The following is a 21,431-nucleotide window of genomic DNA, read 5'->3' on the forward strand; positions in this document are numbered from 1 at the left end:
GTCTCAACTTTCATGGATCAAGTGGTTGCTTTTCTTTAAAGAATGGGTTTTGTTCTGGTAGAAAGTTAAAGTTCAGTTTCATCAAAAAGTCTATCAAGACTTTTAACCTTTTTTGTGGGGAAGGTGTGGAACAGCTTTTACTTTAAAGATAATTTATCCCATTACTGAGGTGTGACTCTTCTGAATGCCTCAAGTGATCACCAGGAACTGTCCACACTGGCTGGTCAGAACTCAAATGCCTCCTGGTGTTATGTGGGCTCTGGGCACCACTTAGCTCATACTTTCCTGTTTGCTCAGGCAGGGCATATCTTAGTATTCATTAAAGGGGTCCTCTGTGCAGATTTCTAGGGCGATTTCCAAGCACAGGCTTCTTCTCTTGGGAACTCTGCCCTGCAACTCTTAGCCATTTCAGACTCTTCAAACTCTAATCTCTGTCAATGCAGCCACATAGCTGCGTTCCACTTGGGTTTCCCCTCCCTATTCTATGGTCTGAAATGTGCCTCCAGACAGAAAACCAGGGCAATCTTAGTGATTACCTTGTTTGTTTCTCTTTTCTCAGGAATCATAATGCTGTGCTGCGTATTGTCCATTGTCTGATTCTTGATTCTTTTCTTTCCTGTCCAGTTTTCTGGTTATTTGTGGTAAGAGGGTAAATTCAATCTCCGTTACTCCATCATGGCCAAAAACATAAGTCATAGATTTTTTTTTTTTTAAACATACAAACGAAAGTGGCTTAAAGAGATTGTGTCATGATAAAGGAATTGGGGGCTGATGGTAGGTGAATGATGCTTCACCTTTTAACCTTTAGTATCATTCAAAGTTTTACCATGTGCATGCCCTGTTTTTTTTTTTAACCTAGTTAATGAAAAATTCTCATTAGTATTTTCAGAGACATTTGAGAAAATATTGCCACTCCAAAATGAAACTGGACTCATGTGAAAAGGAAACAATGAAAGAAACAGAAAGAGGACTTGGAAATTAAAAACGATTATCAAAATAACTTTCATGGAGATAATAAAATGGACATGTTTGAGGTTCTACTGGTGATGGGGAAGATAAAGTCAAGGAAGCCTCTGAGAATGTAAAGCAAAGAGACAAAGAAATGGAAAGTATGAAAGGTGGGTTAGACATGAAGGGCAGGTCTGGAAGTCCCACCTCATCTACTTGGATTTCTAGAAGGAAGAAAGGAGACAAATGAGGGGAGGAAAACAAAGTAATATAGAAAAGATTTCTGAACACCAGCATTTCCAGCTTGGACGGGTTCACTAGTTACAAACAGGGGAACAAAAAAGAGCAAACTTGGGCATGTATTAGTGACGTTTCTGAACCCAGAGATTAAGGAATAGAAGTCTCACTGGCTTCTGGTTACCTACAAGGAAATCACACATTACACTCAGCAACGCTGCATCCTAAACAGTGTAGTAACACCTTCAACATTCTGAGAAAGAATTATTTTCAAGGAGGATCCTGTATTAAATTGTCAGTCAGATGTGAGGGCAGGTGACTATAGAAATTACTTCTCTCATCAGAGCAGCTATATTTCTTTATGATTTTGTTTCCACTTTTGGTTGTTATAACCGTGAAGAGAAGGCTGCAATGGAGCAATAATTTCCTCACTAACATGGACAAGAATCGTGCTCTATGTACTGTAGCCCTAAGTGCGACCTAGCTAAGAAGAACTCGAATACAAGAGCTTTCAGAATGCCACGGAGGCTGAGGCTGTTATCATTTGACTTTGTGTTCCCACTGCCTAGCACAGCCCGGGGCATCTTACACAAGATGCGCCCATTTGTTTGCAGAATGAAGGACTGAGTGAATGACGGTTTCCAGCCTTCAGTTGAGAAGCTGGCAAGACCATATCTCCTTTGGTAGAAAGAGGATAGTTGGGCAGCATTTGCCTTCCCACCAGCCACTCACTAACTGGATTTTTCTCTCTGTAGTTCTAGGCTATCCTTCAGTACCTTCATTTGAAAATTACATAATTCAGGATCCCAAAGCTTTCTACGTATTGACTGGAATTGGTTTTGATCATGACTTCAATGACAGCAAGGAGCCCTTGCCACTTGAGGTAAGAGCATCTTTTCCATCACAACCTTATTGTGCTACCCAGCCTTGAGCATCAGTTCAATAAGCAGTCTTGTTACCTGAGCTGCCTCTAGTCAGCTTTGTCAGCTGGTGGCAATCTTATTTCCAGAGGAGGTAAGAGAATACTCCTGATTTTATATCTTATATCCTGGACTTTGAGATCCCTTCCAGTTTTCAGATTCTTTAAAAGAGAAGACTTTTTTGGAGTAAGCCTCTGTCGCAAGGGTACAGGACGGCATATTTTCAGCTGCTGGATTACAGAAGCGAGCCCCAATGCCAGACTCCATAGACTGGAGTCCCAGCTCTGCAGCGTCTTACTGTGTAACCTTGGGACAGTCACTAACATTCCTAGGCCTCAGTTTCCTAATCAGTGTAATGAGATTGATAGTAGTTCCTAACTCATAGAACCATTGTGAGGATTAAATGAATTTATGCCTATAAAGTGCTTAGAACAGAGCCTGGAGCAGAGGCATTTTCCAGAAGGAATAGTTATTGTCATTATTACTAATCCCACAGACTTCAGATATGGTAGGTCTGTTTGTTTAAGGAAAAGGCGGTGTTTTAAATATCAGAATACTTGTTTTCTGCTTTAGGATGGGAAAACCACTAATGTAGAGCTTTTGTGTTGTGCTGTACAGTCTATCTAATGATCAGTTGTTAGAACTGGCATGGGATGTTGGTAGGTGGAGACAAGGCATTTTTCGAACACTTACTCATGCCAGGCCCATCACAGGGACCATCTCACTTGACCCCACAGCACCTCTGAGGTAGGTACTGTTAACATCATTCCCATTTTACTGATGAGGAAACCAAGGCAAGAAGATTAAGTAATTTGCCAAAAGTGCCATGGCTATTCATTAGGAGATTGGGGTTTGGATCCAGGTGGTCTGGCTCCAGAGCCTGCACTCAGAACTGTTCTGCAGCACTCCTTTCCGGATGGGGGCTCAGTAGCCCCTTGTCTGTTTCTTAGAATGGTCACAGCAGAATGCAGAGAAGACCACAACTACAGTGTGCTCCGCAGAGGGGCATCTACCACTGTGGGTGCCTTTCCTCCCATCGCAGCTGACGTCAGGCACACCCTTGCTCTGTCCTGTTCCTTTTCTGAGTTTCACAATCTCATGACCGAATTTGTTTCTCTTTATTCTTCATAGGTTAAGTATTACTTGCGCTTCAGTTGTTTTCAGAGGAATTATTTATTCTTGAGGCTAATACTCCATGAAGATGACTTTCAAGGCTGGAGCACATCCTATCTTTATCCTCCTAACCTAAACCAAGAACCCTGGGACTATGGACTTTCCGATGGGGGATCCCCTAGTGAGGAAGCCTCTGTGTGTTATCATGAGTACAGCCTGCTTTTGTCCCATATTTATGATGCTATTTGTGTTGTTTTTGCTCTCTGAACACTTGCTAAACTAACATTTCAGAAGAGGTTGAAGGAGTTACATTTAGAAATGTGGCATTCTGTAAAGCGCTTACATTCTAGAGTAAGTTAGTCCAGCAGTTATGCATTTGATTGTTTTGTACTGATACTGAATTGTTCGAGAGAAGAATGGAAGCATTTTACAGGAACAAGTGCCTTCTTTATGTTTCTGTATGTGTTAACTTTTCTGCTTATAAAAATGTGTACCTGCCGTTAACTCTCTGCAGACTATGGGAGAACAGTGGGGCAACGTGGAGATCTGCTCATCCTCTCTCCTCCACAATAAGCATCGTATTCCTGACTGGAGTCCCACGAACTGATCCTCTCTTGGACTCAGGCCCTCCACTTCACTGTCGAGTTTTGGTCTCCCTCTTTGTGAGGGGTTTAGGGTGACCATCCTCTAGGGAACTAACTGCTCTTAGAAAATTAAGTTGACAGTCTGCACCACCTTGTAGAGTGACCACACAATTGACCTGAAGCCGTGGGCTTGCAAGCCCCCCAAGTGGGAATCCAAGTCCCAGGGTTTATAGTTTCATGTGATTCTAGAAAAGATGTGAGCAGTTCTGCAGTCAAGAAAATGTAATAGTTCCCAGAACTTTATCATCAAATTTGTTCCTGCCTTTTTCATCCTGACAGATCTGGAGGCCTGCCTAGGTCTAGGCCAACAGAAGACCTTAGTCCCCTCAACTCCAGTGCTGGCATACCCGACCCTGGCTCTGCCGGTTTGGAGGCCTGGTGATCCTTGCTTGGAAGTGGGGCCATTATTTCGTAGAAGACTCCAAAACCAGGGCTCTTTGCCTTTCAATCTATTGTTCCCCAAAGCTGACCTTAGCACACCAGCTGTGCTGTATTGAAACAAGGGTTACTTATGGTAAAGACTGTTTTTGAGGCTTGGCAGCAAAATTCAGTGACCATAACCCTTGGACTACAGTAGTGACAACTCAGAGACAGGTCACAGCAGTTGAGGGGGGCTGTGTCTTCCAAGTGCTTTGAATTTAACTACTCGTATGTGCTGGATGAGCAAAACTGCAGAATGGGCACACTTTCCCTGAAGCCTGAGTACTTAGGGGAGAAGATGCAGTCCCACCTGGAAGATTGTAATATTGGGTATCCCTTATTTTGTCTGCCCAGAACAACTTTACCCCATTTTCTGATAAAAGACACTGTCCCTCAGCCACAGGGGTCCCATTGTGACTTTCTGCTCTTTCTTCCATATTGTAGCATCTTGGCTATAGGAATGCCTTTTCTATTCCTGTCTGTGTGTGAATGGCTAGCCATGACCCATCTGAATTATCTGTTGTTTTTCATCTTCATTCTTAATCTCTTATACTTGATATCCACTGCTTTCTCCTGTAGGATACAACAAAGAAATCTTCCTGGCCATACAGCGTGCAACAGATAAAGCCATTATGTGGCACCACACTCCCAGTGAGACGACCAAGTTGTTTGAGAGTCTCAATGTGCTTCTGAAGAGATTCCCACATGGAGCCTGTGTCCAGGACAGTTTCTTCCTGGTCCTTCAGAATGAGTTCCCTTTTTTCATCATGCTCAGCTTCATCTGCATTGAGCTCACCACCATCAATTCCATTGCACTGGAGAAAGAGAGAAAACTGAAGGTAACTCCATCACATCAGATGTGTGCCTCTCTCTGGACAGGAATGTATGGGAGCTGCTAATAAAAATGGCCAGAGTAGGAGGGAGGCCAAGGCAGGTAAGAGGTTGCTTTAGGTATCAGAGCAAACTCCAAGCAACTTGGAAGTTCTTTCATCATTTTAACCGGCTTGCAACTTAATTCATGTTATTACATGAATTCTTACTTTTAGACTGGGAGCGTCCAGCCTAGTGGTTCCTGATTTGCTAACACGCAGCCTCGCACATGATAGGTGTTCAGAAAATGTCTGTGGAATGACTAACTGATAAATGAGGGAAATAATCATCCAAAATTAACTCAGTCCCATTTTGCTGCAAGGTAGATGGGAAGCATTCTGTAGAAGATACAACTTAAGACAAGGTTGATCTTTCTGCACTCCTCTGTTGCTTACTTAATCTCTCCTGTTACTTCTCTCCTCACTTTTTGCTCTTTAAAAAAATCTTCTCTTCTCACTCTTTAGTTTTCTTCTCTTTTTGTTGATTCTTATGTATTAAAATAGCCTGCCAGTGGCTCCCTGAGCTTTGCTTGGCCTCACCAATAGTGTTTGGTTTGCTCTGTCTTCTTGCATATTCAGGCATAAGGAGCAGTCTCATCCTGCTGCCTTGTTAGGCTACGTCTGATAGGGTGGAAAGGCAGGGAACCTGCTTTGCGCTGCGATGGGTGATGGTGGGACAGTGGCCTACCTGGCAGGCCTCTCCACTTGGCTCTGCACCGACTGAAAAACCCCAGGGAAACTAGAAGCTTCTGGTGTGTTGTTGGAAACCCCTTTTAGTTCCTGGATGGGAGAGAGAGTATTCTTTTTCCTGTTTGTTAAACTGTTTCAGCAACAAATTGGTGGAGGGAAGGGGTGGGCATCAAATGTTTACACTTAATGCCATTGAATTGGTTGTGTGTTTCCTATTTCACGCTTGAGTCTACTCTTTAGACAAGAGTAGGTTAAAGAACACTTTTGAAAAACTTAAAAGTAACCACCAACAGTATTTAAAAGTAGGACATATAATTCTTAAAACCCTGGAGAAAATAAAAGGAAAGAAAATATAGTCCATATACCAAAAGACAGAAAACAAAGGAAATCACCAAAAAAAGCCTACAGAACAGAAAGTATAATATTAAATAAGGTAGCAGAAGACCAAATATGGCAGTTATAAAATAATAGTCGATGGGATCAGCTTTCCTTTTAAAAGAAAAAAAAATTAGAATAGCTCAAGAAACAAAATCCAACTAACACAAAATGGCATAAAACATGTTGTTTGTTGATTTAATAGTATGTACTTGTATGTGGTGCTTGCCTTGTGCTGGGCAGCACTGTAGGACCATTCAATCCTTTCACCCTCCTACCTTTTATTTGACCCTCCAGATGCACTCTTCACTTTTCTCCACTTTGTTCTCTGTCCAGAAGGCTGAGTCGCCCATGTTCCAAAACATGCTCCCATGGGGAGGGAGCCCGAAGAACCTCAGAAGAAGGAAGTAGGGGGCTGAGGTCAGGGTGTGTCCTGTCCCCCCATCCCAGTTCTCTCCCCACAGGTAGTTTTGGGCTCGGTTTGTCCGTTAGCTGAAGGTCACTGTCTTCTCAAGGTATCTTGCTCCACAAGACTCTCTCCTCTCCTAGGGTCTGGTAACCTCTCTTCCTTCTCACCCCTTTGGGCCCAAAGGTTATAATAGCTCTGTTGGCTGCTGGCCCTAGGTTTCTGCACTGTCCTAGTGTTTCCTATCACTGTGTAAGCATTTGTAATTAGGCCTCTTATAAACAAACCCTCCTCAAATTATTCTGAGTTGAGTATAACATCTGTTGCTTTTAGGGACCCTGACTGATATACAATTCTATGAGATAACTACTACTATTATTCTATTTAGTAGAGGAGGTACCCTGAGGCACACAGAGATTGATAATTGCAAGATAACTTTATACAGGACAGTACAACTAGCAATAAAAAACAATTTTCGTTCTCAGATAAATAATATCTCTCCCTAAGCAAAGTAAAACAGATTTCCAATAATTAAGCTTTTGCCTTTCCAAGTGGAATCTTAAATGACATATGCCAGAGAGGAATACGCTCTGTTTTGGCTGGGTGAATTGTCTGAAAAAGGGCGTCCACTGGGGGGTTCTAGAAAAGCCCTTAGCCTTGGAGGCTGATAGGATCATGAGTTAGCTCCTCCTTTCTGTTCACATTATAACTGAGACTCAGCCCAAACCTTTCAACTGTTCCTTGGTGAGGAACCAGGAGCAGGTAAGTTACAGTCCAGGAGGAGTCATGAATATGGGATCTATTCCATGAGGGAGGACGCCCTGACAGAATCTGTCCCTGGGACCAAGGTGGGAGAATGGGAGAGGGGGGCAACCAGTGTCACTTTCCACTTTGAACACAGGATACAACCAGTATTCTGAGAGCTAGGCCCTTTTCAGATCTAGTTTTGATATGGTCTGACTATGTAAATAGGTTGAGGAGGATTAAAATGGATTGTCTTTAATTTAGAAATCTCCTGCACAAGCCCTCGCACCCTGGCATAAGCCCTTTGCTCTAGTTGAATAGATCCCTTTTCTATCCCTTAAGTAGGTGCTAGCTATTCCTCCTGCAGGTGGGCCTCTCTGTTTGGAATGCCCTCTACCTGAAAATTCATACTATAGTTCATGTCCTTCAGGAAGCCTTTCTAAATTTCATCAAATTTTCATTCCATCTTCCCACAGCATGTTGTTTCCACTTCTGTTATAGTATAGATGGAGCTTTCTTAACTCATCTCCATGTAATCCATTCCCAAATTAACTGACACTCCATCACTTCTGAAAAGCTTCTTGCTTGGAGCTCCCAGCACACTGCAGCTGGTGAGCTTCTCTCTACTACACATGGGCTTATGGCCTCTCACCTGCTGAGTTGTGTGTTTATCAAGGTTTGTTCCTAAATCTCTTCATACCTGTACACGTTCTAATAATTTATGCCTTAATTAAATTTTATATAAATGGATGAAAGGGACTGGAGTTGCCTTTGAAAGTTTATTTGAATGTTTTGGAAAGATTCAGTAAGGTAGCTCTCTAAAAACATGTTAGTAGAGAGTTCCCTGGCAGTCCAGAGGTTAGGACTCAGCACTTTCATTGCCAAGGGCCTGGGTTCAATCACTGGTTGGGTAACTAAGATCCTGCCAGCTGCGCAGTGCGGCTGGGACATGGCGGGTGGGGCGGGGGGACGGGGGGAAGCATGTTAGTAAATTTCACGTGGGTGAAACCGCTGTAAAATTTGGGGGAAAAAATTATAAAAGCCCGGGAAGAGTCTGTACTAGGTTACTTTACACCTGTATTTTGCATCCTCAGTGCACTTTGAAGACTGCGATCCTGGAGTGAGCTTTATGTGGACATTACACTAGTGCTCCAATGAGCACGCCCATGCTTCAGAAGAAGAGTTCATGTTCTGACATCGTAGTACTAGCACACATTACACATTTATGTGCTTTAAGTGAAGATAAAATTTTAAATCATGTGTATGTCACTTTTGTGATTCCCTGATAACCAACTTGTTTTTGATTCATTGACCTACTACCACATCCAATCTTAAAAGATAAAAACTCTACTTCTGTACTTAGGGTGTGGAGTATACAGGGTTATTATCATATATGTATCTCCAGTACTAGACTGTGAACTTTTGGAAGGCAGTCGCTCTGCCCATTGTATGTTTTCTGCATGGTACCCAGCATAGAGCTTTGCATTTATTCACTTATCAAACATTTATTAACTTGTATTTACCAAACATGTGCATGTGAGTTACAGACATAAATGACACAGTCCTTTCCCTCAGGCGATTCATGTTACAAAAGAATCCCAAGTGCTAAGGTAATGGAATGTATAGATGTGATGGCTGTGTGGAGGATGGGCGAAGCTGACCAGAGAAGGCTTCACAGAGCAGGTAACTCTTGAACCAGGTTTTGAAAATCAAGTAAGATTTCACTACATAAAGAGAGAATGAGAGGAAAAAGAGTCAGAACAACATGTGTGAGAGGCAAAAAACAAAAACAAACAAACAAACAAAAAAGACATAGAAGTCACGGTGTATTCAGTGAATTGCAGGAAGTTTTTTGTGACCAGAGCACAGTATGCCAAGGAGTTTAGATTCTATCCTCAGAGCCATAGGAGCCATTTACTAATAGTCAGTGTTCAATAAATGAGTGAACTAGCAGTATACTTACCATTGCAAAAGAAGAATAATTTTAACACAAGGCCTACTACTAGGTAAACTCCACTTTCTGGTTTGTAGGTCTCTTTACAACTCATTCAGTCTTCATCACCTCCATGATCCACCTCTTCCCAGGACACACATATGACCCTTCATCCCAGACTGCTCAGGTTTCAGTAATAAACAGCTAAACCAGACCAGTTGAAACTGAGCATTAGACTCTGTAACATCTGGTTCTTTTGCTTTTTCTAGGAGTTTATGTGTATGATGGGGCTGCACAACTGGCAACACTGGGTTGCTTGGTTCACCATGTTCTCCATTTCTGCCTTCATTGTTGTTTCTTTCATGACCATTCTCTTCTGCACAAAGGTACACGTCTCTTATCTTTCAGGATGTGCTAAGCCGTGAAGATATGGGGAAAAAATCTGGTGTGGTGTGGGTGGTGGTGCTGAGATTCAATAGATGATGAAAACACAGTTATTGATGAACATTTTTAAAACCTCAGGTTGATATGTGGTGGTATTTGCTAAAACTTTGGCAGATGAAGCATTGAAATTTTATGATCTGGGAGAGCTTTGCCCTCCCTTCAGTTCACTGGTCTTCAAGTAGTGGACATGGGTGTGTTTACTCCATTAGGAAAGTGGAATTCCAAAAGATGTTTTTTATAAACTTTAAAACATTGCAAATTTTGTGCTCCATAAATAATTGAAAATAGCTATTGTAAAAGATAAGAACATTCTTTTATGCCCATGGTATCTTGTTAATTTTTCCTTTTATGCTGCCAGTGGAATTTAGTGTTCCAATTTGCTAACTTGTATTTAATAACTGAATTATAATATATGGATATATGAAAATTTACCTTCTAAATCACCAAAATTGGGGCACTTTGTTCAAAGGAAGGCAAGAGAACCCAGACTATATAGCAAAATATATAAAACAAAGAAAACGGCCAGAAAACAATAAAAAGAGGAGATGTAAGATATCAAAAGGAATATTACAATTATTTGTAATAGTGATAATGATAAATAGGATAAATTCTCTTATTAAAGCAAAAAGAACATTCACATTGGGCCAAAAATTGATATCAAACTTATGCTTTCCTTAAAAGAGATACATGCATAGAGTGTAATTTGTAAGTGGTAATGGAAGCTGGATCAAAGGTCTGCCTTAAAAATATATATATATTGTTTTGCTTAAGATAATCTTGGTTTTTTAAAAAACTTATGCATTATTTTAAGGGTCCTTTATGCCTTCTCTTCATTCTTTTCATGTAAAAATTACATGCATCTGTGATTGTTTTGTAGGTAAACGATGTGGCAGTGTTCAAAAACAGTGACCCTAGTTTGATATTTGTGTTTCTAATGTATTTTGCAATTGCCACAATTTTCTTTGCATTCATGATCAACACATTCTTCCAAAAAGGTGAGTCCTGATACAATTTTCTGTCAGGGAGTATGTTTATGACTTCTTTTCTTGGTAGCATTGCTGTTCTCATTACCTATGGCATTAATTATTATTCCTTCAGAGTCAAGTTTTCACTTTTTAAAAAAATTAATTTATTTTATCTTATTTGTTTTATTTTTGGCTGCATTGGGTCTTCGTTGCTGCGCATGGGCTTTTCTCTGGTTGTGGCGAGTGGGGGCTACTCTTCGTTGTGATGTGCAGGCTTCTCATTGAGATGGCTTCTCTTGTTGCAGAGCATGGTCTCTAGGCGTGTGGGCTTCAGTAGTTGTGGCACATGGGCTCAGTAGTTGTGGCTCACAGGCTCTAGAGCACAGACTCAGTAGTTGTGGCGCACAGGCTTAGTGGCTCTGCAGCATGTGGGATCCTCCCAGACCAGGTCTCGAACCTGTGTCCCCTGCATTGGCAGGCAGATTCTTAACCACTGTACCATGAGGAAAGTCCCTGATCAATTGATTTTTGACAAAGGGGCCAAGACAATTCAACAGACAAGGAAGGGTCTTTTAAACAAATGGTGCTGGAACAACTAGATATCCACATATAAAAGAATGAAGTTGGATCTCTACATAACATCATACACAAAAATTAACTCAACGTGGATTATAAACTTAAATGTAAGAACTAGCTAATACTATACAACTCTTAAAATAAAATACAGAAATAAATCTTCATCATCTTGGGTTAGACAGTGATTTCTTAGATATGACATCAGAAGCCCAAGTGATAAAAGAGAGGACTGATAAGTTGGACTTCATCAGCATTAAAAATTTTATGCTTCAAAGGATACAATCAAGAAAGTGAAAAGACAACCTACAGGCTGGGAGAAAACATCTGCAAGTAAACTATTTCATAAGAGACTTGTGTCCAGAATAACTAAAAGAAAACTTACTCAAAAATAAAAACACAAATATTCATAACTCATTCTATAGGCAGCATTACCTTGATACCAAAGCCAGAAAACACATCACAATAAAACTACAGGGGGGGACTTCCCTGATGGCGCAGTGGTTAAGAATCTGCCCGCCAATGCAGGGTACATGGGTTCGATCCTGGTCCAGGAAGATCCCACATGCCATGGAGCAACTAAGCCCGTGCGCCACAACCACTGAGCCTGCGCTCTAGAGCCCGTGAGCCACAACTACTGAGCCCGCGCACCACAACTGCTGAAGCCCACATGCCCTAGAGCCCCCGTGCTGCAACAAGGGAAGCCACTGCAATGAGAAGCCGGCACACTGCAACAAAGAGTAACCCCTGCTCGCAGCTACTAGAGAAAGCCCACATGCAGCAACAAAGGCCCAATGCAGCCAAAAAAGAAAAACAAACACTACAGGGGACTTCCCTGGTGGTCCAGTGGGTAGGACTCCATGCTCCCAATGCAGGGGGCCCAGGTTTGATCCCTGGTTGGGGAACTAGACCCCACATGCATGCTGCAACTAAGAAGCCCTCATGCTGCAACTAAGAGAGTCCACGTGCCACAACAAAGATCCCGTGTGCCGCAACTAAGACCCAGCACAGCCAAAATAAAAAAATAAAAGGTAAAAATAAATAAAACACCTACAGACCAGTATCCCTTATGAATATCGATGGGGAAATCCTCAACAAAATACTACTAAACTAAATCTAGCAGCATATTAAAAGGATTATACACTATACCAAGTGGGATTTATCCCAGGAATACAAGAGTGATTCAACAGATGAAAAGCAATCAATGTAATACACCACTTAATAGAATGAAGGAAAAAATAAACACAATTTTATTCATTTTTATTTATCACAATTGATACTGAAAAAGCATATGACAAAATCCAATATCTTTCATGATAAAAAAAAATTAACAAACCGGGATATAAAGGAACTTCCTCAACCTGATACTGAGCATTTATGAAAACCCCACAGCTAGCATCATAGTCTGTTGTGAAAGATTGAAAGCCTTCCCCCTAAGATCAGGAATAAGACAAAGAATATCACTGAATATCACTTTCCCCTCTGATATTCAGTTTTATACTGGAAGTTCTAGCCAGAGCAATTAGGAAATAAAAAGCATGCAATTTGGGAAGAAGAAGTAAAACTCTCTCTATTCAAAGATGACATGATCTTATATATGAAAAATCCTAAAGAATCCACAGAAGGAACTATTGGAGCTAATAAATGAATTCAGCAAATTTGCAGGGCACAAGATGGACACACAAAAATCAGTTATATTTCTATATACTAGCAATGAACATTCTGAAAAGAAATCAAGAAAACAATTCCACTTAAAATAGCATCCAAGATAAAATACCTAGGAATACATCTGACCACTAAGATGAAATACTTGTACACTGAAAACTACAGAGCATTGCTAAAATAAATCAAAGAAGTCTTAAATTGATGAAAAGACATCCTATGTTCATAGATTGGAAGACAATATTAAGATAGCAATACTCCCCAAATTGATCTACAGATTCAATTCAATCTCTATTAAAATCCCAACTGCCTTTTTCTCAGAAACTGACAAATTTCATATGAAATTGCAAGGGGCCTCAAAATGGCAAAACAATTTTGGAAAGAGTTGGAGGACTCACACTTCATGATTTCAAACTTACTACCAAGCTATAGAGATCAAAACCGTGTGGTACCAGCATAAAGATAGACATACAGATCAATGGAATAGAACTGAGGGTCTAGAAACCCATACATCTCATTGCCAATTGATTTTTGACAAGGATGCCAAGACCATTCAATGAAGAAAGAATAGTCTCTTCAACAAATGGCACCAGGACAATGGGATAGCCACTTGAACTTCTTCCTCACTTCATTCCTTATGATGGCTGAGTAATACTCCCCACATTTTGTTTATCTATTCATCTGTTGATGAACATTGGGTTGTTTCTACCTTTTGACTGTTGTGAATAATTCTGTTATGAACATTCATGTACAAGTATCTGTTTGAGTCCCTGTTTTCAGTTCCTTTGGGTATACACCGAGGAGTGTAATTGCTGAGTCATATGGTCATTCTATTTAACTTTTTGAGGCATCATCAAACTGTTGTTTTCCACAGAAGCTGCGCCATTTTACATTCCCATCAGAAATACACAAGGGTTCCAATTTCTTTGTAGAAATGTCTATTCAAGTCCTTTGCTCATGTTTTGCTTGCATTGTTTGTTTTGTTGACATTGAGTTGTAGGAGTTCTTTATGTATTTTGGATATCAATTCCTTAATAGATATATGGCTTGCAAATATTTTGTTCCATTCTGTGAGTAGTCTTTTTACTCTCTTGGTAGTGTCTTTTGATGCATAAAAGTTTTAAAATTGTTGAAGTTCAATTTATCTATTTTTTTCTTTTGTTGTCTGTGTTTTTGGTATCATACGTAAGAAACTGTTGCCAAATCCAAGGTTATGAAGATTTTCCACTAAGTTTTCTTCTAAGAGTTTTATGGTTTTTAGCTTTATGTTTAGATCTTTGATCCATTTTGAATTAATTTTTGCATATGGTATAAGGTAAGGGTTCCACTTCATTCTTCTGAATGGAGATATCCAGTTTTCCCAGCACCATTTGTTGAAAGACTGTCCATTGAATAGTCTTGGCACCCAAGTTAATTATATTTGTGAGGGTTTATTTCTGGGCTCTCTAATGTATTCCATTGGTCTTTATATCTAGAGTTTGAGAAAGATTGGTGTTAACTCATCTTTAAATGTTTGATAGAATTCACCAGAGAAGGCATCTAGTCCTGGGCTTTTCTTTGTTAGAACAGAACCTGAGAGACCTGTGGGACACCATCAAACACCAGCATACACATCATAGGAGTCCCAGAATGAGAAGAGAGAGAGAAAAGAAGCAGAAAAAATATTTGAAGAAATAATGGCTGAAAACTCCTCCTAATTTGATGAAATACATGAATCTACAAACCCAAGAAGCTCAATGAACTCCAAGCAAGATAAACTCAAAGAGATCCCCAGTAAAAGTCTAAAATTCCAATTGTCAGAACTCAAAGACAAAGAGAGCATTTTGAAAGCAGCAAGAGAGAAGAGAGTCCCTACATACTCAATAAGATTAACAGCTGATTTCTCTAGAGAAACTATGGAGTCTAGAAGGTAGTGAGATGACATTTTAAATCTTGAAAGGAAAAAAAAAACTTTTAACCAAGAATTTTCTATCTGGCAAAACTATCCCTCAAGAATGATGGAGAAATTAAGACATTTTTGGATAAACAAAGGCTGAGGGAGTTTATTACCAATAGGCCTTCCGTTCCCTGCTAAAGGGAGTTCTTCAGGCTGAAATGAAAAGTCACTAGACAGTAACTCAAAGCCATAAGAAGAAATAAAGACCCCTGATAAAGGTAACTAAAGCCAATGGCCAAAGGGCATATGAAAAGATGCTCAACATTGCTAATTATTAGAGAAATGCAAATCAAAACTGCAATGAGGTATCACCTCACATTAGTCAGAATGGCCATTATCAAAAAGTCTAGAAATAATAAATGCTGGAGAGGGTATGGGGAAAAGCGAACCCCTGTTGGTGGGAATGTAAACTAGTGCAACCACTATGGAAAACAGTCTGGAGGTTCCTTAAAAAACTAAAAATAGAATTACCATATGATCCAGCAATCCCACTCCTGGGCATATATCTAGAAAAGACAAAAACTATAATTCGAAAAGATACATGCACCCCCAATGTCCATAGCAGCATTATTTGCAATGGCCAAGACATGAAAGCAACATGTGTCCATCAACAGATGAATGGATAAAGTAGATGTGGTGTATATATAATGGAATATCACTCAGACGTAAAAAAGAATGAAATAGTGCCATTTGCAGCAACATGGATAGACCTAGAGATAATCATACAAAGCGAAGTAAGTCAGACAGAGAAAGACAAATATCATATAGTATCACTTACATGTGGAATCTTAAAAAAATGATACAAATGAACTTATTTACAAGACAGAAACAGATTCACAGACATAGAAAACAAATTTATGGTTACCAAAGGGAAAGGGGAGAGAATAAATTAAGAGTATGGGATTAGGAGATATATACTACTATATATCAAGTAGATAAACAAGAAGGCTTTACTTGTTACAGCAAGGTCAGAAGCTCTTGCTCTGGCCTCAGAGTGCTGTATTTACATCTTGGTGTAGATCCTGACCTTGAGCAGGTCAATAGATTCTGTATCCATTTCCCCTTCTGTGAAACTGGAAAATGATAGCACTTATAACTTAGTTATGAGGATTAAATGGGATGTAAAATGCTGAGAACAATACTTGGTATATAGTAAGAACTTAGTACATGTTAGCAATTATTATCACCTTTTACAAAAGAAGAAACAAAGTCAGAGAAGTTATAGAAGACCCAGGGTCAGCCATAGTTCATGTAGTCAGGTTCAGTGAAGGGCTGCCTGATGCCTTAACTGTGGCTCTTTCTGTTATATATGCAATCCTTACATTTTCGATCTATATTCTCTTAACTTCCTGGAAGGCAGATGTTTGCATTTATTTTGCATTTATCTCCCAGACTTCAGTTTGATTGGTTTATCTCCAAATCTGGAGCCACTATACTTAGAGCCTGGGAAACCTTGAATCCTTGACCCATCATTTACTAGTTCCATGACATTGAGCAAATTTATTTAATGCGGCCAAGCCTCAGTTTCTTCCTCTGAAAAACAGGGAGGTTATGAAGATTAAATAAGATACTGTATATAAAGTGCTTGCCACAGTGCCAGGCAATGCTCCATAGATGCTATATAATCTACCGCTCATCTTTGAAGAAGATGGTTTTTATTGTAGGAGATGTTATTAATGCAGTATTAGAGGAAGTTTTAGGCAATTAAATGTTTGTGCTTTTTCGTAAGGATTGATTAATTTTTAAGTGCAACAAATCCTCTTAGTCTTTTGATAGTGAAAGTGCAAGTATAAAAGGTTTCTATCAAAATTTCTTAAAAGACTGCTTCCCTTCTGAAATGCTGAGACAAATGCAGAGATGCTTTCCTTACCATGGCAGGGAAAAGAGACTTGCATTATACTTCTTTGTGCATTATTTTTTTATTTAAAAAAAAATTTATTTCATTGAAATATAGTTGATTTACAATGTTATATTAATTTCTGCTGTACAGCAAAGTGATTCAGTTATACATATACATATATTCATTCTCTTTTAGATTGTTTTCTCATATAGGTTCTTTGTGCATTATTTTTTTATATAAATTTATTTATTTATTTATTTTTGGCTGTGTTGAGTGTTGCTGCATGCAGGCTTTCTCTAGTTGCGGCGAGCAGGGGCTACTCTTCGTTGCGGTGTGCGGGCTTCTCATTGCGGTGGCTTCTCTTGTTGCGGAGCACGGGCTCTAGGCGCACAGGCTTCAGTAGTTGTGGCACGTGGGCTCAGTAGTTGTGGCTCATGGGCTCTAGAGCACAGGCTCAGTAGTTGTGGCACACAGTCTTAGTTGCTCTGCAGCATGTGTGATCCTCCCAAACTAGGGCTTGAACCCGTGTCCCCTGCATTGGCAGGCGGACTCTTAACCACTGCACCACCAGGGAAGTCCCTCTTTGTGCATTATTGATGAAACTCTTTTCATTTCTTCCCTCTGAATTTGCAGCTCATGTTGCAACCGCCTCCAGAGGCATCATCTTCTTCTTCACCTACCTCCCATACCTGTACCTCACTTTCAGCTACAACCAAAGGAGTCACTTCCAAATGATTGCCTTTTGTCTCCTCTCCAATGATGCCATGGCGCTGGGAGGCTGATTAATCTCCACATATGAGACAAAAGGTGAGCCTTACCTTTCTCAAGGTAAACTGCCTTGATGTTTTGCCATTTGCTGACAGGCAGAGTTGACCTTCATTTCCAAATAAACATAACTGGCTCATTTTATTCAGTGTTCTGAGCATTTACAGTATACTTACACCTATGGTAGGTACTGTAAGGAACACTTAAGAAATGTAGAATGAAGTTTACATCATGCAGCTTACAATGTAGTTTGGGAGAAAAACTAAACCATGTAAATGATTTAGGGAATTTTACACCTATATAGTTGTATAGATCTAAAATATATAGATTTATGATTAGAAGTTCAAATAACACTTTAGAACTTTACAGATAATGTAGTGCTATTACAGATACCATATTTTATTCTCATAGGCTTCAGAGTTAGTCTTCTTTCACAAGTTGGTCTAGGGGACCTTCCGTCAGAAATGTTACAACTTCCACACTTTGGGGTGAAAGTACAACATCAAGTTTTCATTTGTCTCATGTTGCTGGAGTTTGAAGAATTCCCCACAACATCTACAGTCATTGCAGAAGATTGCAGCCAACATGTCAATCAAAATATAGGACCCTGGGACTTCCCTGGTGGCACAGTGGTTAAGAATCCACCGCCAAGGCAGGGGACACAGGTTCGAGCCCTGGTCCGGGAAGATCCCACATGCCACGGAGTAACTAAGCCCCTGCGCCACAACTACTGAGCCTGCGCTCTAGAGCCCATGAGCCACAACTACTGAGCCCACATGCCACAACTACTGAAGCCCACGTGCCTAGAGCCTGTGCTCTGCAAGAAGAGAAGCCACTGAATGAGAAGCCCGCACACTGCAACGAAGAGTAGCCCCTGATCACCACAACTAGAGAAAGCCCATGCGCAGCAACGAAGACCCAACACAGCCATAAACAAACAAACAGATAAATAAATAAAATGTAGGACCCTGAGGTCTGTGGGGTTACAGTACTTACTGAATGGAACAGTTTCACATTTCAGTGGTACTAAGATGATCTGCTCTGAACACTCTAGCAAGTGCCTTCTTTGCTCAACGTTAGCTTTTATCACCAGAGTCCAGGTCCCAAATGATAAAGCTTGGATTAGCAGCAGATAACAGGGATAGGAGTTATAAGTTGGATCGAGTTTGTGGGTCCCCTTACTGCAATTAGGATAATCTCCAATGTCCTGGTTAGAGGCATCACCTACCAATGAATTTCTTTATTAAGTTTGGATGGTCTAAATGGATTAAGGGTGCTTAAAATTTAATAAAGGATGTTAAGTTGACCAGAATTTATTGAAAGTGAGTGGTTTTCTTTAACAAAGCAATGTTGAGACCATGATTTACAAATACTTATGGAGGGAAGCTAGATTTGAAATGGTATATCTGATTCCTTACATGTTAGTGAATGAACGTAGATGCTTTATGGAGCCTATCTGTTGAAATTGAGGGAATTTAGGTAGGTGGTTGGACTGGATGAACTGTGTGTTATGATCAGTGTTCATTCCTGAAAGGCACAGGATAGCCCACAAATGGTGTCTAGTGTTACAACTGAAGGAAATGCAAATGCATATGATCATAAGCAGGTAGGAATCTCTAAGAATATAATTGATGAAATGTTAGAAATCCGAGGATAATATTTCTTATTTAGAATCCTCATACTTTCACTGGATTAGTTTTTCCTATTCATCTGACCTATCTGCTCAAATCAGATAGCACGCCTTCTAGTGAGTGAATAGATAAAATTACTCTGTACATTTTCGCAGTAAGTCTAGTGCAGAGCTTTCAGTTTTAATCTTGAGCAGGAATCACTATATACAACATGAATCAGGCCTCTGGTTGTATGGCAGAAACATTTTGGCCTCTTAAAATCAGAACCTGCATGCTTGTGGAGCAACTGGGTTTGTCACTTGAAACTTCCATTTATTGATTTATTTGTTAATTTATTATTTACTAGATTGATTTTAGTTTTTAAGAGGCCCAGTAAATAGCACCCTTCTCCCCTCCTTAGTTTCTGAACCAGTTGAGAAACAAAACAGAGATGTCATCTTATTAATACCCAAATATCTTTTTATAACTAATAAAAAACTTAGTGGATGGGTTATTATAGATGCTCAGATGGGCCATTTTATCTCAACTCCTCAAGCTTGTCAGTGCTATCTTGTAGCCCTGACTAATCTTGTTTCAATCTCTTCCCTTCCACAGGTATTGATCTCAAGGGTATTCCTTAATAAACATTTTGCATACTAAACTCCATTTCAGGGTCTGTGTCACAAAGAACCTAACCTGTGACTATTGAATTTATCTCTGGGACCCCTATTAATGTGAGAAGGGCCTCCTATTATGCTCTCCACCTGGGTGGGACGCTGGGCCTTGTTGTTTAGCTCCCTTGCCTTGAAAGGCCATCCGAATGGAAGCCCAAAGTTTTCTTGTTAGCAAATGACCTCTGAGCAAAAGAGTTCCAGTAGGAAAACAGAGAATAGGGCAGAGAAATACATTTGAAAAGATGGTGGCCAAACTTGTTCCAAAACTGGATTTCAGGAAGCCCAGCAAATCCCAAACAAGATTAACAATAAGAAATCTACATTAGACATACCAACATAAAATTGAACATACCAGAGGTCAAGAGAAAAATCTTAAAAGTAGCTGGAGGGGAAAAAAAAAGACATTGCTTTTCAGAGGAGCCAAGAGTGGGAGCCTGAAGATAGTGGCTTTATACGTTGTATAAAATAATAATGGGGAGCTTCCCTGGTGGCGCAGTGGTTGAGAGTCTGCCTGCCAATGCAGGGGACACGGGTTCGAGCCCTGGTCTGGGAAGATCCCACATGCCACGGAGCAAATAGGCCCGTTAGCCACAATTACTGAGCCTGCGCGTCTGGACCTGTGCTCCGCAACAAGAGAGGCCGCGACGGTGAGAGGCCTGCGCACCGCGATGAAGAGTGGCCCCCACTTGCCGCAACTAGAGAAAGCCCTCGCACAGAAACGAAGACCCAACACAGCCAATAAATAAATAAATTAAAAAAAAAAATGAGGAAGAAAATGGTCTTTAAAAAAAAAAAATAATGATGATGATGATGATAATGATGATGTCTTTAGGATCTTTTTTAAAAGATAGAATTAAAATACATAAAAGGGTTTTTGAGGAGATAAAGTCAGAAATCAGTGGGGGTAAATACTTTTTGGAAGGGGAATAAAGATATTGATTAACTTTAGACTTTGCGGCAATGTAGACCTGGTAATTCATTACTGAGCCGACCAGGAAAAGGCTAGGAACAGTGTATAACTTTCAAACTTAATAGAGAGAAAATGGAATAATCAAAAGATTGGTTGAGTCAAGAAGTGGTGTGGGAGAGGAATTATGTCACATGGCCTCTTCTACTGCAAAGGGGGATGAGAAGTCAGGGAAGAACAATCATGATCAAAGAGATGTGGGGACAGGTGAACTTTGCCAGATTGCTTTCAGCAGCACCCTGCTCTCAAAACACAAATAAATAAATTGTGGAAAGAAGTAACAGCTAACTCCTACCCAATCCAAACTCCAGCAGTATTTTTGTTTTGTTTTGTTTTTTAAATAGAACTCGATGAGCTGATTCTCAAATGTACATGGGAGTATAAAGGACCAAGAATAGCCAAGAACTCTTGAGGAAGAACAAAATAGCAAAACTTGTTTTACCGGATTTCGTGATTTATCATAAAGCAATAGTAATTAAGATTATGGTTGACAAATAGACTAATAGAACAGAAAAGAAGGGAGAGGTAAATGCATTGTTAAATATCAGAGATGATACTTCAGAGCAGTGGGATTTAATAAATGGTGCTGGAGCAACTAAAGAACCTTATGGAAAAAATTGAAATTGGACTTTAAATTCACACCATACACAGATATCAATTCCAATGTAAAAAAACTATAAAGTTTTTTGGAGATGA

The 21,431-nt window shown here is 40.0% G+C and overlaps 1 protein-coding gene across 1 annotated transcript in view; it reads left to right on the forward strand.

The window, feature by feature from the left end:
* Nucleotides 1-749: 749 nt before the first annotated feature.
* The window catches only part of LOC132349863 (ATP-binding cassette sub-family A member 17-like), an 83,718-nt gene continuing 63,036 nt past the window's right edge, over nt 750-21,431 (forward strand). Inside the window, 7 exon segments of the mRNA XM_059898685.1 lie at nt 750-774; nt 1,941-2,068; nt 3,237-3,399; nt 4,862-5,121; nt 9,569-9,685; nt 10,621-10,738; nt 17,353-17,526. Coding sequence (XP_059754668.1) covers nt 750-774; nt 1,941-2,068; nt 3,237-3,399; nt 4,862-5,121; nt 9,569-9,685; nt 10,621-10,738; nt 17,353-17,526 — 985 coding nt within the window.

This window comes from Balaenoptera ricei, chromosome 15, assembly GCF_028023285.1.
Source record: "Balaenoptera ricei isolate mBalRic1 chromosome 15, mBalRic1.hap2, whole genome shotgun sequence".
In the NCBI taxonomy this organism is placed as follows: Eukaryota; Metazoa; Chordata; class Mammalia; order Artiodactyla; family Balaenopteridae; genus Balaenoptera; species Balaenoptera ricei.